Source organism: Aphidius gifuensis, linkage group LG2 (assembly GCF_014905175.1).
Source record: "Aphidius gifuensis isolate YNYX2018 linkage group LG2, ASM1490517v1, whole genome shotgun sequence".
NCBI classification, from domain to species: domain Eukaryota; kingdom Metazoa; phylum Arthropoda; class Insecta; order Hymenoptera; family Braconidae; genus Aphidius; species Aphidius gifuensis.
This window is the reverse complement of record NC_057789.1, coordinates 4,317,431-4,334,830: the sequence shown is the minus strand read 5'-3', so window position 1 is coordinate 4,334,830 and position 17,400 is coordinate 4,317,431. Positions and strand designations below refer to the sequence as shown.

Genomic DNA, 17,400 nt, shown 5'->3' with positions numbered 1-17,400 from the left:
TCAACTCAACATTATTAATTTTGTTGTTTTATCATTTTATTATTTTATCAATTTTATCAATTGTACAAAAATATTTAATACATTATTATTATATACATTTAATATGATAAAATTTCAATGTATAATGTCAAAGAACTTCGACTTTACATATTCTCATTAAAAAAAAAAATTACTGTGATTGATAATTATACAGTAAATATTTATCAATTAGTAATTATCAATATTCGTTTTTTCATCAATGTTACATGATTTAAAGAAAAAAAAAACAAACTCGCTTTGTTTTTGTTTTTTTTTTGTTAACAAAATAGTGAGATAAAAAAAAAAAATTAAATATATAACATTATTTTTAGTTTATGAATTATTTATTTATTTTTTTTTGTTTTATTTTATAATATTTTTTAAAATATATATACACTCAGTACAGATAATAAGAATACAAAAAAATCATTAAATAGCAATTTATAAATTTGCAAATCATGCGGGTGATATTAAAATTATTTAAAAAAATTTATTTTAAAAAAAAATCATGACATTAAGTACACATGCTATCAAATGAAAAATTCATTGTCATTTTTTTTAATTGCAGAAATTGAAAAAAAAAAATACCAATTTACATACTCTCTAGCTCTAAAATACTGATAACTAAAAAAAACAATAATTATTTAATTTATCAAACACACAATCTTTGATAAACACCTTCAAGGTTTGAAATAATTATCGAAAGATATTCTCGCACGAATTATGATGATAAAAATTTTGAGCATATCTTCAAGTATTCCCATATCCGTTTATTCATCTGTCCAAATCAGTCTTTAATAAATTAAAAATATTATTTAATTTACCAAAGACTTGATTAAATCAAGGACACGTATTTTCTATCATAAAAAAAAAAAATTAAAATCACTGTTGCTTTGAAAAACAAGCTAGAAATTTCTGTGATTATTAATCAAATTCATTTATAAAATTAAAATAATAAACTTTAAAATTAAAAAAAAAAAAAAAAAAAAAAAAAAACAAACAAACGACAAATATCTAATAATTAATTATAAATTATTTTAATTTCTTGGAAGTTTTGATGATTCTTTGCCACCAGCAACATGTTCGAGATCAAGACTGTCATATTCAAGAGCACTTGCATTGTCATAATATGCATAATCATAGTCACTTTTTTTAGAGGCCTTGGATTTGGCTGTTGTTGCATCAATAAATTTTGTTGTTGATGATACTGGCTTTGATGTTGTACTTGGGAAAGCTGTAACTCTTTGTGTTGTTGATTGTTGTTGATGATGATGAGATGAACGTTGATTATTATTGCCATTGAAACTGTTTGGGTTGTAAGTGGTGGGTGAACCATTTCGTCTAGATAAAGAAGAATAAAATTTAAAAAAAAAAAAAACCGGAAGTGAAAGTTATAATACACAATAAATAAATATAAAAAAATATACAAATGACTTTTCTTGTATCTCAATCCGCCTTTGTTCAAGAAGGTCAAATGACTTATGTTAATCAGATAATTATTATTTAGTATTTATTTTTTTTTTTGTAATAATTTATCTTGTAAATGAATAGCAAAAAAAAAAAATCTAAATAAAATTAAATCATTTGGTAATAAGAAAGTTTAAATATATTTTTTTGCATCAATTGAATTTCTCTTAAATAAAATATCAAAAAATAGTTTACCTATTTGATGATGGTGTTGTTGTTTTTGGTAATTCAGCAAGTAAATTAACACTTGCTGGACTAAATCCAAGTCCAGTTTGAGCTCTTGATAAATCATAAAGTGCAGTACTTGATTCAAAAAATTTACCATTATTAAATTGTGTAACTTTTTTTGGTGATTTTGTTGAATCGAAATATTGACTTGATTTTGCTGAATTATTTTTATCATAATATTGTCCATTATCATTATCTTGTGCATTGTAACGATCACCACCACGTGAATTACCATTATCAATTTTTTTAGCAACACTTGAATAAGTTGTAGGTGAATAATTTTGATAATATTTCGTTGTTGTTGTTGTTGGTGATACACTACTTTGTTTTTGTGTTACAAAATTTGCTTTACCAGTATATTGATTATCATTATTATCATAATTATCATAATCAGTTGTTGGCAATATTGTTGTTGGAAATACTGGTGCTACTGTTGATCTTTGTACATTATTATTACTATTATAATTTCTTGTTTGATAATTTGTTGTTTCAGTTTGTTGATAATTTGATGTTGGTTCAAATGTTGTTGATTGTTGTCGTAAATTTTGTTGATTTAATTGTTTATTCTGATTATTATTATTATTAAATGTATTATGATTATTAAAATTAGCTTGATAATTTTGATTGTATGTTGTTGGTTTTTGTGTTGTTACTACACTTTGTTGATAATTTTGATTGAAAGAAATTGGCTTGATTGTTGTTGATGATGTACTCTGAGCCACATAATTATTATTGTTGTTATTACTTGTGGTTTGTTGATGTGAATTGTAATTATTATTATTATAATTATTAGTGTATGTTGTGGGTTGAGGTGTGGTACTTGATGCATAAAATGTTGTACTGTATGATTGTTGAGGAGATGATGATGATGCTGGTCTAAATGTCGTTGTTGGTGAATTGTATTTTTGATTATTTTGAATTTTACTAAATTCCTGAATTGGACGAGCTGTTGTGGTTGATGATACAAAAGTGGTTCTTTGATTAGTATTATAATTTCTATAATTATTTTGTAATGATGATGATGATGTTGGTGATGGTGATGGCAGTTTTGGTGGTGCTACAGTTGTTGTTGTTGTTGATGATGATGATACATAATTATTACCATTATTTAAATTATTATTATTATTGTAATATTGTTGTTTTCTAGCAATTTTACGTACACCTAATTTTTTTTTAGGTGCTGGAATTGGTTCTTGATATGTTTTTTCATTTTCATAATCTTCATCATCTTTACCATTATTTCTACTATTGTAAAAATTACTACTAGAGCTTGCACGTAGAATATCACCTTTGTTACTATTACTTGGTGAATTGTAATTACTTGTTGTTGATGCAACACGATTTAAATTAACTGGTGATCTTATTGGATCATTTGATTCACTGCGTTGAAGATGATCTTGTGGCTCGGCATCGGTGCGTATTGAGTCATAGTGAAGTGATTCAAGGCCAGATCCAAGACGATATAAATCGAAATTATCACTTGCATAGTAGAGTGTTGCTGCTTCACAATCAACGTCATACCAATCGGCACATGTTTGACTTTCTTGATCAAATGCTGTATCATTTGGACACAAGAATCTAAAAAAATAAAAGTTAAATTATTATTGTTATTCAATTCTTGTAATGAATTTTATTATTGAAAGGAAATTTGCAAAAATATTTTATTGAAATATAATACTTTTGATAAATTATTGTGGGTAGTTGTGGGATTAATTGTTGTCTTACTTATAGTCCTGTATGAAACCAGCAACGGAAACACACACGTGGAACAACTGGCAGTCAGTCTCAGGATCAGCATAGTAGCTACCCACGATTTTGTTGCGACAGGTAAATGTTGTTTCCGGCATAAATTGTTGTGAATATCTTGGTGCTGGTCTCTGAAGACCCAGTACACAGCTCCAAACTATTCCAGCTTTTGAAACAATAAAATTACACAATAACATACTTCATTGTATCGCCATTCGCTTCACACTATTATTTAATTAAAAAATTAAACTTAAATTTTATAGAATAAGGATTTTTAATTTGTTAAATAATATTATTTTACTTTTTTCATTTATATATATATTAATTAAAATTACTGTTATTGTTTTTTTTTTTTTTTCATTTCATTTCATGCAATATTAATTTAAGAAATCATTCTTTCACCAATATTTTCTCTTTTTTATTTTACTGATAATTTTATTTTTTTTTTGTCAAATTAATTTGTACACACAAATGACATTATTTTAAAATAAAAAAAAATAAATTAATCATGCAATTTTAACGCACGCACATTCTATATTTTATACAAAAAAAAAAAAAAAAAAAATATAATTTCATCAATCATCCAACAAATTAGCGCACCAGCAACAATCCACTTATTATTTTATTTTTTTTTTTAAATTATTTTACAAATTGAATTAAAAAAATTTGAATAATAAATAACAAAAAAAAAAATAAATAAATTATAAATGAGATTCATATTGAAAATTGTAAAAGCACAATCATTTTTTTTTTTTTTTTTTTTCATTTATCAAATAATCATTCAAAATTTTTAGGAAAATTAATTAATGAAAAAACTAACCAATGGAAAAGAAGAGTAAATTCTTGGGTGTCATAATTTCACTTGTATTTTCCAGATAAAAAATTCAAAAAAACTTTAACAAAATAAAAAAAAAAAAAATTCACTTTTCAAAGGATGTGGTTAAACTGAGACAATAATATTTCTAAAAATTAGAAGAACCTTCTCAATTCACTTCGAAGATGCAACTGCGGTATTGCCGGTGAATGTCTTAGCAAAGAAGATAAAAGTTGCCCGGATGCCAGTCGAATTGAGGATGGGTTATTGGAGTTGGGCAGGTTGATGTTCATCAAGAGAAGGGGTACATCAACATTAATATACAGACAGGGATATCCAGGTGAACGTAAACTAACTTGAGATTTTTTTTTATTTTTTAAATTCAGAGAGAAAGAAAAATATACATGTACGTAACTTGACGTTACATCATATTTGCAGACCCTTATACGTGTTTAGTTATTTATACCACAAATGTATTAGTACACAACTGAGATAAAAGATGAAGAATACATATATTTAATATCAAGAAAATAAAAAAATTTATATATTAAGCGGCTTTTTGATGCGGTACACATTGTAAGAATAACTCTCTAATGTTTTTTTTTTTTTTTTTTTATTAAAAATCATGTTATGTCAACAATTTGGTGACTCTACTTTCCCATTTCAGTTGATTCTTTTACAAGAGAATTGACTTTTTTTTTTTTTTCTGCATTTTATCCTTTAAATCACAAATTAAATTAATAAGATTTTAAATTATTTGATAATAAGTATAGGTATGTATTTTTAAATTAAAAGAAAATAAGGAATCTCAAAATGGAATGCAATCAAGTGGGCGATCATCATTACCTTCAATAATTAAATGTGGGAAGAATTGTTTATGACTCAAAATAATAATTATCTAAAAAAAAACAAAAACTTTCATTTTAATTGATAAAAATTTAAAGGTGTGCCAAAAGAAAGTAAAAAGAATTGATTATAAAAACATTGTCATATGATTTATTGTTTATAAAATGACCTTGCTTATTGTTTATTATAAAAATATAAAAAATAATAATATTGTTTGAAAATTATTGCTTATTTATTGGAGGACAAATGCCACAAAATATTATTGTAATAAATTTAATTTTTATTGTTATTTATTATTGCTGTTATTATTTTTAAAATAAATAGTTAAATTTTTTTTTTTTTTACAACAATTACAAAGATTCATCAAAATTAAAATAATATATTATTCTGTCTAGAAAAACTTTTACATGTATTGTTATTTAATTCAACTCAATTTAATTCTGTTTTTATGATTTAATTTACAACTTTTCATTTGTAAATAACACCACACATATATACTCGTAAAACCTTTTAAATATGACCTAAAAAATTTAAATTTTTTTCACTATAATTATTAACTTTATGAGTTTTAAATAAAATATTTATGTAAAATTACTTTTTGCAACTTTTGATGTGCAAAATTTTACCTTTTTTTTTTTATATATAAACTTTTATTATTTATTTGTTGTTGTTTTATTTTGAAGGCTTTTGATAGTTCAAAAATATCCTGAGGCTATTGTCAAGATGTTGTACTTGAATCATTGCTGAGAATACAACTTGTGTCATTAAAAAATTTTATTATTTTTTTATTAAAAAGCCATGTCATGGGTCAATGAATTTTTTTATTTTCCAAGTAAATTTATTTAAATTAAGTATAAAATATTATTATTTAAATATACAATTGTTTTATATGATTGTAATAATTTTATTTATTAATTCATTAAATTGTAAATTGAATTTATAAATTAATTCGATTCAATTCGATTTCTTATTTATTCGATTGATTGATTAGATTTTTTCCAAATCAATTTTGTGTTTATTTTCTTTTTTGTTTGTTAATTTAAAAATATAATTTTTCTAAAACCACTTGAAAGCCTTGGATATTAAGATTGAAAATAAAATAATATAAAAAAATTGTAATGATAATTATTTTTTTATAAATTATAGCTATGAAAGAATGTGCATCTTTGTATATTTAGTGCTTGAGGAAACAGGTCACCTTGGTTATAATATTATTTTCATAATTTTTATTATATATAAATATTCAAACTAAAAACTCTATGAAATTTGCCACTGGCTAAACAATTGTTGCAAGTTATTGTATAAAATTTTCATCTTGAAATCAGGTTAATGAACATTTATATAAAAACAAAATTTAAAAATAAAATTACTAGTAAATTATTTGGCCTTTTAAAAATAGCAATTTCACATGAAACAACTTTAAATTACAATAAATAAAAATCGAAAAAATTAACAAACTAAATAAAATATAAAAAATATATAATTGAATAATATTATTTTAAATAATAATGCGTTATTTATATTGACATGATGTTTATCCAATCGAGTGGCATTATCAATACTCATCGATTATAATTAAAATAAATCAGATAATAAAATAATAATCATATAATTTAAAAAAATAATCATATGGTATATACTTGGATAAATGAACATCAGCACAAACGTATCAATTTATCTATTACTTTTTTTTCTATAAAAAAATTCAGCCTTGAAGGGCGAAAGCTGTCTTCAATACTGATCCTACCATCAGGTATAAAACACGATATCCTCACAACAATAATCAACTAAAAATATACACACACATATATTTAAAGAGACGAAAAACCTTCAAAAAAAAATTAATAAATATATTAATATCATGGTTTAAACAAGACGAGTCATCTTCATCATGTGTATACACAACCTCCGGCATTTTAACACTAAATATAATATGTAATAACTTTTATTTTCAACGCATTTCTCTCATTCACTCACAGCATCATGTAAAAAAAAAAAAAATTCACATAATATTATACGCAAACAGAGAAAGTTAACATTTCTTTGGTGATTAATTTTCTAACGTCATCTCATTGAACATGTATTACGTGACACATCAAATTATTATTTGAAAAAAAAAATTTAATAAACTATTTTAAATAAACTATATATGCTTTAAATATATATGATTTTTTCTTTGCAATTTGTATTGTTATAACTCAAAATAAATTAATAAATTAATTGAAAAAAAAACAGGAAATAATCAAAAGATGACTCGACGTTAAAAAATAATTTTTTGTTATTTATATTAATATAAAATTTGATATGATGCGAGAATATTTATGGTTGTCAAATAAAATAAACATGGAATTATATTTGATTATAATGAATTGTTTAAAAATTATTAATAATTATAGTATTAAAAAAATTTTTAAATGGTAGTTTTTTAAAAAAAATTAAAGAATGTTATAAAAATGGGGATAAAAAAATATATTTATTGTGAAATAAATGTAAAATAAAATAATATAAAACAAGAATTAAAACAATTGAGAAAATGTGTGCAATGTGAACACGATTTGCCCTCGGAATTCCATCGATAAAGGTCAATAAACATTAAGGGTCGTTTGAACGAGTAAATAAAGATTGAAAGGTCCAAGTGGTTTTCATTGACAGAATTTAAATATACTTGCACAAATAAAACGATAGGATATAATGCAAAAGTGATAGTGTCTCTTCTTTTATTTTTATTATTTTTTTTTATATATTTTTATTTATAAAAGCAAGAAGATCATCGGAGAGAAAGTAAAGAAAAGGTCAGGGATCATCACGAGACATTTTTTTTTTTTTTTTTTGGTGTATTCTCTTTATTTTAATATTTGTTTTTTATTTTATATATATTTATTTTTCCATGGTGGGTATATCGAAAAAAAAAAAAAGGATTTAAATTCGAACTGACATAGAAAGGAATCTATCACGAAGTCTATTAACTCCGCATCCTTTTAGCTTTCTTCAATGAAGATTATCTCAAAAAAAAAAAAAAACAATTTCTACAAGTTTCCTGAAAGCTCGTGAAGTGTATCTTTTTTTAATTTTTAACAAATTTCTTTTTGAATAATAACAATAACAGACATGTTAAAGTACATATAATAATGAAAAATAATAATTATGATTTATTATCTGATGTAATTGTTGGGTCTAGGAGAGAAAAATAAAAGAAATGGGTTAAACCTAGTCGCAAAGTAGAGCTGATTGTCATGATAAATATGATACATATCCTGGTTAAAATAACGTTTGCATCAGCGGAAGTAAAATGTTAAACAGTAGTCATCTAAAAAAAAAAATATTAACATATCTAGAATTGTTTTTTTTTTTTAAATAAAGTTTCAATTAAAATTTATTACTTGAAATAATTTGGCTCATGAAAATTCATTATTTTTTTTGTTATTGAAAAAAAATTAATTTATAATTTTTTTTTTTACTAATTAAAACAAAAGAAATAGTCTTTTTTAAATATCATCAGGTGCGTAATATTTGTAATAAAAATTTGTAGTTATATATCGCAATATAAAAATTAAAAAAAAATAAACTGCGTTAGGTCAGCCTTGAAATGATTCTTAATAATGTCCCCACATACAAAAATGATTTCTTCATTATAAATATATATGAGTATTATTAATTGTTTATTATTATTTTAACACCAAACACACGAAAGAAAAATCACCGAAGCATCAGTGAAAGTGTATTTTAATTTTAAGGAGGGAGGTTAATAAACCACTGTTCATTATTGGCTACATCACACATTTCTTTATGTCTATTTATGATATTATTTTTTAAAAATAATATTCAGTTTCATGTACCGTTATTATTCTTTTGTGTCTCATAATATTTAACACACACATACATTTTTTAAATAACGTGGGTAGTCGGTTTTGTGCGTGATTAATAGATATCAAAAATTTGCATTTTTTAAAAATTTTTTAAAAAGCAATCACTTGCGTCAATCAATTTTTTTTTTTTTCACATTATCTTTTTTATTATTTTACTTGATTTTATTATTCTTTAAATGATTATTATTTCATAGCAATTTCTTTCTTTTAAATTTGCATAAAATTAAAATATAATATTTCAGTATTTTTTTATTTATTTTTTTTTTTCTCAACAGATTTGCTAATGAATTATTATAATTTTTTTTCTTCAGCTCAAATGCCTGGAGGGAATTCAACTGACATGCTAATATTCGTCAAAAATTATAATACAGATACTACAGTGTTATTTAACTTGTATATGAAAATAAATTTAAAAAAAATATCTCAGTTGATTTAAATAATTTTTCATCAAAGACAGCCTAAATTAAAAAAAGAAAAAAATAAATATATTAATCAAATAATTCTATTAGTAAAAAAAAATAATTCTCTATTAAATATCTATTGATTGATTTGAAAAAAAAAATATGATTAATTATATTAAACAATAAATAAGCATGAATAAAATATATTTTTTATTTATTTAAATTTATGGAAAATAAATAAATAAAAAAAATCATAACTAACCAATTTACTATGTATATAATTATATGTAATAATTTGGTATTTTAAATGGATGCATGTTTATATATTGAAGTGCATGTTTATTGAATATAAATATATATCCACAAAACCACATATAATACCTAATGGTATTTTAATAATCATCATTATAAAGTGTAATAATATTTAACGCTATTTTGCAATTATTGCGGTTGTTGTTGATCATTATTAAGATCAACATTCCTAGATGATTCAAATATAAATTGCAAATATCTTTTACAACGTTAACATTCTCATTGTCTCATTAATTTTTACCTGATAATTTTATATATAATTTTTAAATATTCAAGCAAAAAGTGGGATAAGAATTAAGGACTTGCAAGATGACTAAAATCAATAAGGCCATCAATAATTAATGACACAGATGGACTCTGTTAAATAATAATAAATAATATTATTAAAAAATCTTTCAATATATTTGTTATTGTTTTATTAATATTTATTAAATATTTATTTATAAAATAATGCTGCCTTGAACGGTCCTCGACCATCCACAACCAGTAGATATCGCATTGAAGACGAGACATGTTAAGAAGGTCTCTCGTCCACGTGAGAAAGTGAAAGTTTAAAGTCTCATCCACTTTACTTTGAGCGACTCTTCATTTCTCGTCTCTATGTACACTGTATTCAACTATTTATTTATCCATTTTTTTTAACTTATAATTTTTCTCTGTTAATCTTACTTTCAATATTGATTCATCTCTCGCTCTTTTTGTACAATTTTATTTATATTATATATTTTTTGTTTGTTGGACTTTTGTCTTGGCCTCGAGAAATCTATTGGATTTCTTTGAAGGATTACGACTGTTAAAAAGTCACATCAACCTCTGATTTGTCTCTCCTTCAACTTGTTCTTTAATTTTTAATTTTTTTCATTAATGACACCATTGGTAAAATCACGTCAATTGACCATGCAACATTTCAAGATGATACTTATGCACGAGATGCTTTCGTTTTTTTTTTTTTTTTTTTTTCATTTCGAAACATGAAAGATTCCGCGCTCCGATTTTTATCTCGGTTATTTTCTCAATTGCATATTTTCGCTCTACATATATTTTTGTATTTATCATTTGATAAATAATTTATTTAAAACTTGCCAGTACATATTTTTTATTTCATTAATAATTTTATTATTTATTTTGCATATTTTCATTTTCAAATATTTTTCACGATATATAAAATACAACTTTCATGGATATTTAAATCATGAATCATTACGTGGATAAAATTTTTTTATTATTATTTTTTTTTGTATAATAATATTGAGTAAATCCATGGTATTATTTATTTATATAAAAATTATTTATATGTATATTGAATTAAATATATTTGTTGGAATTCTTTGGGCACGTGTTGAGGATTTTTCATGGTGTATTCTGCTGCAAAAAGACGACATAGTGAAAGTCATATCAAGCATAACGAACGTGATTTCATCCAAGTGGTAAATATGTAAGCTTATACATATATATATTATATGTGCATACTTGCAGAACATCCACAACGACCTCCTATATTTTATTTTTTAATTTATAAAAATAAAAATAAAAAATAAAACAAGCACTGGCAAACCTAGATTAGAACTTCTCTTGATTTTATTTATATTTATTTTTCTATTTATTTATATTTTAGCATATAATATATATTCATGTTCAATTCGTTATTTACAATGGCACGTGGACTTAATAGCTGCACGTGTTTGATAATATAAGTGCAGCTTCTTTTGAGATTAAATATCTCTCCATGGTGAATGTAATACTGCAACTGTATTAAATCAGATTTTAACTCATGATTATTTTTAATCAGTATTTTAATTTACTAAAAAAAATCAACACATAATTATAATATATATATTTTAATTATGAGTATGAATTTTAAAATTTTATTTTTAATTATTATTTATTCACTCAAAATACATTATGATGAAGCAAAAAATTCTGAAGCAATTTTTTTCATTAATAATCATAATAAGCAAGTTGTTTATTTTTAATTTTTTTTTAATTATGTTTTTAAATATTTTTTAATGAAGTGGTTAATGTTTATTTTAATTTTTTTATGCTCTAATTATTTTTTAAATATTTTAGTAATTTACATGGATGAAAAAATAATAAAAACAACATGTTGATTACTGGGTTAAAGTGTCTGATTGAAAATAAGAGTAAATTAACATTTTTTTTTTTTTGGATAAAATGATAAAGAAGAGACAAGTTAAACAAAGCATGACAAGTATTTTTATATTGTATTACATACGCAACAAAAAACGTGGGATTATTTTTGTAATTTTTTTAATTTTATTTATTTATTTATTTCACTGGGGCGAGAAAATGTAGGTGCGTGACTAATTAGTTAAACAATGACGTGGAACTTTTCAAGTAAGTTGAATTAATTTTTGTTTGTTTTTAATATTTTATAAAAAATTTGGAAGAAATAAATAAAAATTATCTTGTGATTTATCGTTAAAAATTTAAACTTAAAAATTTATTTTTTATAACTTTGGATTTTTTTTTTTCATTCTTTTTTTATAAACATAAATTTATTGAGGTTTTTAATTAGTATTTTATTATTTTTTGTGGATGCCAATTTCGAAAGTCTCAAGTATTCAATATATTTTCCCACGACGATGCGTTTTTTTTTTTTTTAAATAAAAATAAAAATAGATGGCCACTTGCAGAAATATTAAAAATGATTAATACGTAAGCATTTAATAAATTCAAGAAATAGCAATTTTTATATACTAAAATATTATAGCATTAATATAATTTTTATATTTTTCATGAGAAAATTATAAACAAGAATTTAAAATTAAAAAATTAAAAAAATAAATTTATGATTAAAAATAAATAATAGACTGGTCAGTAAATTTAATTACAAATTTTAAATATCTATTTTACCACTACAAGGAAATTAATTTTAACTACTTAATATTATTATATATTTATATAATTTTTATAACGAACAATGTAAATTAATTTATACATCAAGCTAAAAAAAAAACCATTAAAATAATTTAATAATAACAATAATAAATCAATGAAAATCAAATTTTTATTATTTATGTTTTTTTTTTTTATATAAAATAAAAGTAAAAAATCATAAAAAATTTATTTTACACTAAATTTCCATAAAATTATGGAAGTATAATTTATCAGGTCGTTTATTTTCTACTTGTGATTTTTTAAAACAGTATAAAAATGTACCAATCCGGATGCGGATGATATAAAATTACAAAATTGGAATATCTTGCGCAAAAAAAAATAAATGTTAGAAATAAATAAAAATTAAGTGCACGTGTACCAGTTGGTGTATATCGAATGCTTGTTATATTTTCTATGCGCTTGTCAACCCGTGCCATCACCATCACCATCACCAGCATCACCAACGACTCAAGATAAATTAATCCAGTAAATAATACTGTCTTTAATTTTAATTTGACTCATTCAATGCAATTAAACATATTTAGCAACTAATATCAAATAACCATCATTTATTTATTCCATTTTAAGTCGATAAACTTTTCTAAAAAAAAAAAAAAAAAAATTACTCAATATGATTTTCAAATTAATCACTATATTATCTATCAATATTTATAAATGTATATATTTTTATTTCTTCAAATATACATGCTGTATTAATTAGTAAAAAAAACATTTTTAGAAAGTTTAATTTTTTAGCCCTTATTTAGAAAGTACAATGGAAAAAAAATTTAATTATATTCCCAATTATTAATGGGTAATTACAAAATTAATTTAACTCTATGAAATTAATCAATTTTTTTTTTTTTCTTTAATTCTATCATCTTTTATGAAAAATATTTTTAAATCAAAAAAATTTTAATGATATAGTTTTATATGTAGGTATAAAGTGTGTTATTTAATTTTTTATTTTTTCGTGGCCTTTGGTAATATATTATATGCACATTGCAATTTTTTTTTATGTACAGTAAACATTCCAATGAAAGTAAAAAATAAAAAATTATATATATTTTTAGTTTATTTGTGAATTGAATATTGTTAAAAATCGTGATAAATAAATGTCGAAAATAATGTCGTACTTGAAAATTTGAATATGATTGGTATTTTGTTTCGGTTGTTCATTGAATTCATATTAACGCGAGAAGGAAAATGGCCAAAGAGAATTGTTTTGCAAGATCTCGATCGCAATGTCGAAATTGCAAAACTTTATGTATTTATTTTATATATATATTTTTTTTTCTTACCTTCTCTAATAGTGATTTTCAACAACATGAACGAGGATTCTCTTTCGTGCTACAAATGTGTCTCTCTGATTGCGATGTCCATAAAACTGGCACAAGGATATCTGTCGAAAAAAAAAAAGAAAAAAGTATTTTTTTTTTTTCAAATATATTATTAACAATTATAACTTAAAATTATTAACATGAAAATCTAATTTTTCATTTTTATCTAACAATAATTTTAATCGAAATTATTTATCGAAAAAACGTTGAGAAATTTTTTCATCAAGACAATAAGAGAGAGAAGATTTTTAAAAATAAATAACCGAAAAATAGTTGATATTAATACATAAAATTTTCTCTTATTTGTCCTTCAAATGTTATTGTATATTTTTTACACAAAGAAATTCAGATAAATATTATTTCAATGTTGATATATGCATAAAAAAAAAAAAATACGTTGACTTCCTGAGATTGAACGAGACTATAATTAGTCTGCTCTTTAAATGACAAAAAAAAAATGAAAAAAAAGTTATCTAACGATAGCCTTTCACACGAGTATGATACTTGATACAAAAAGAAAAAAAAAATTTTTTTTTTAAAGATGACAGTAAATAGTAATAAATCATATGCAAACAAAATAAAAAATTTAAAATATCAAACATGTTTAGAAAAATATGCTTTTTTTTCTTTAAAATTATTTATAAATTATTTATGTTAAAATATATTTATTTTTAATATTTTCATTGTGAAAGTAAATATTTAATTAATGATTTAAAATTATTATTGATTAGATTTTTTAAAAATTAAGATGTTAAATTTAATTTATTATTTTTGATATAGCAATATTATTTTGTACACACATTCCAGCAAATTTTGCTTTCTCCATGTAATTGTTTATCTCATGGAATGATCCAGGTACATCTTCAAGGTATACAATATAATGTACATTATTAAATAATAAATTATATTTTACGTGTAAATATTTTTAATAATAATAAACAAAAGTTAAAAAGTATTTATTTAAAGTTAAATTTTTTGATAATATTAAAAAACAAAAAAGTTATTGATTAATATATTCAAATAAAATTTAATAAAATATAAAAAATTAATAAATAAAAATAAATAAAAATTTATTTATTTATTAATTTTATTTATTTTATTTATTTTCTATTATTTATTTTTTTTTTTTTGATTCGTTTCAATTGAACTTTCTTGATGATAAAAATAAATAATAAAAAATAATATATGTTTATAATATATGATGTCTATTATCGATCAGATTTACCTGATTATAATCCAGTGATATTTCCTCTTTAGTATCGGATACCAGAAAATATATTTTTATTTTTTTTTTTGTCCCCGGAAATATTGAACTGGTGAAAGTCAAAGGACACGACCGCGTGTGCAATTAGTTGAATCTTCACTTCAGACATAACGTATTGAAGATGCGAGAATTTTACTCATAAACCAGGAAGTCACCTGTATAACAAAAAAATATATCCAAGTATAATCAGTACACATATTCTACTTGTTGTTATTATTAATATTATTATTATTTTAATATCATATTTATATTTATTAAATTTATTTATTTTCATTTACTATTTTTACTTTAAAATGGAAAAAAATATGTATTACTCAACAAAGGGAAGTCTATATTTGGCTTCCGGTTTAATTTACTTTTTTTTTTTTATATATTTTTTCTATTATTATAATTTTACGTGCGAAAAAATAGCAATAGGGGTATTTGGTATCGTGAGAGTTTTGAATTATCAGTCCCACACACAAATACTTAAAACAATTATATTTTTTTGTTATGAGATTAAAAGTTATTCTATTCTATTTGCCACCTGTTGGTGTTGAATTTTATTTTTTTATTTTTCTTTTTTTTTGTAATTCTTATAGCATCTCAATGGGTGCATAATTATTACATTATTTCTCATTCGCGTAACATGTTTTTCATTTAAAAAAATATATAATACATTTTTTTTTTTTTTTAAACTGATAGTTTTTTTTTTTTCTTTCTTTAATTTAATTTTAATTGTTTACTTGAAATTCATATATGTGAAACTTTTTTTGTTGAGGAAAATATACAATTAAAATTAAATGTAATGATAATTTAATTAGATATTGATTTTTTTTTTTTTATTAAAATTAATATTTAATTTTGTTTTTTTTTTGAATGGATGAGAATCTTCAAGTGAAATTTTTTATTATAAAAAATTTCATATATATATTTTCATATGAATTTGTTAAATGTCAAAGTTCATTGATCCGTTGAAGGATTTTTTAAAAAGATATTTAAACGACCTGATAAATTGCTCAATGCCATGAAATTTATAAAAAATATTAAATATCAAAAAAAATTATATTAATATCTAATTGACAAATATAATTTTTTTTGTTACATCAATTATATTATTTGTAAATGTTTGTTGATTTTTTTTTTTTTTTGTTTATAATAGTGAAGAGAGCACTTTTAAAATATCCGTCATCGAGCCTTGAATGCATGACCTTTTCTTGTGGCTCGTTTTCAAATGCCATCAACATGATCGGATAGTAGACACTATTGGCATCACCGTGTCAAGAGACACTTATATATAATTTTTTTTTTTTTCAAATTATTATACAGTTAAATTACATATACGCAATGAATATAAATATTTACAATTTAATTAATTTCATTAATTTAATATTATTATTTTTTACTTTTACTAGAAGCTGACATTTTTTTTTCCCATTATCTTCATTTATCCTTTAACCTTCTCCTGTAATTATTTTCATATAATTGGCTCTTTATCTAACTTTAAAAAAAACATTTCTCCAAAATTCCCAATAAAAACGATTTTATGGCCGAACCTACCCCAATCTACCCCTGACCGATCGCGTAAAAAATTATAAAAAATATCCTACATTATCTTTATTTATTTCTGAACCACCTCCCGTAAATATTTTTATATAATCGGCCGTTTATCTTTGTTAGAAAAATTATTCATTCAAAAATTCCCAGTAAAACCGCGTTCAAGTCTAAACCTACCCCAATCTACCCCTGACCGATCGCGTAAAAAATTATGAAAAAAATCCTACATTATCTTTATTCATTTCTGAACCACCTCCCGTAAATATTTTTATATAATCGGCCCTCTATTTAACTGAAAAAAAATTATTTCCTAAAAAATTCCCAGTAAAACCGCGTTCAAGTCTAAACCACTCCAATCTACCCCCTACCGATCGCGTAAAAAATTATGAAAAAAATTCAACATTATCTTTATCCATTCTTTAACCACCTCCAGTAATTATTTTTACATAATCGGCTCTTTAACTAATTAAAAAAAAATTATTTCTCGAAGAATCCCTGTAAAACCGAGCTTATATCTAAACGTACCTCATCCATTAATAATTATCAATTAATTAATACTTTATTTGTAAAAAAACGATTTTTTTTTTTATTTTTAAATCGAGTGTATATTTTGAAATACGTGAATTTTAAAAAATAGAAAAGTAAAAATCTATGTTACCGATGA

General features: G+C 22.5%; 1 protein-coding gene across 1 annotated transcript; it reads right to left on the bottom strand.

The window, feature by feature from the left end:
• Nucleotides 1–703: 703 nt before the first annotated feature.
• On the bottom strand, nt 704–4,528 carry LOC122848493 (GATA zinc finger domain-containing protein 14-like). The gene is made up of 4 exons (XM_044146585.1): nt 4,280–4,528; nt 3,439–3,625; nt 1,681–3,291; nt 704–1,359 (listed from the first exon to the last, which is right to left on the bottom strand). The coding sequence occupies exons 1-4, from the start codon at nt 4,311–4,313 to the stop codon at nt 1,056–1,058; spliced, it is 2,136 nt and encodes a 711-aa protein (XP_044002520.1). The 5' UTR covers nt 4,314–4,528; the 3' UTR covers nt 704–1,055.
• Nucleotides 4,529–17,400: the final 12,872 nt, after the last annotated feature.

Excerpts from the sequence above, each read along its gene's own strand:
- LOC122848493 (XM_044146585.1), bottom strand. The coding sequence starts at position 4,313 with ATGACACCCAAGAATTTACTCTTCTTTTCCATTG. Across the intron at positions 3,626-4,279 it reads TTTACTCTTCTTTTCCATTG|CTGGAATAGTTTGGAGCTGT; the intron begins GTTAGTTTTTTC and ends TTGTTTCAAAAG. Across the intron at positions 3,292-3,438 it reads GGTTTCATACAGGACTATAA|ATTCTTGTGTCCAAATGATA; the intron begins GTAAGACAACAA and ends TTATTTTTTTAG.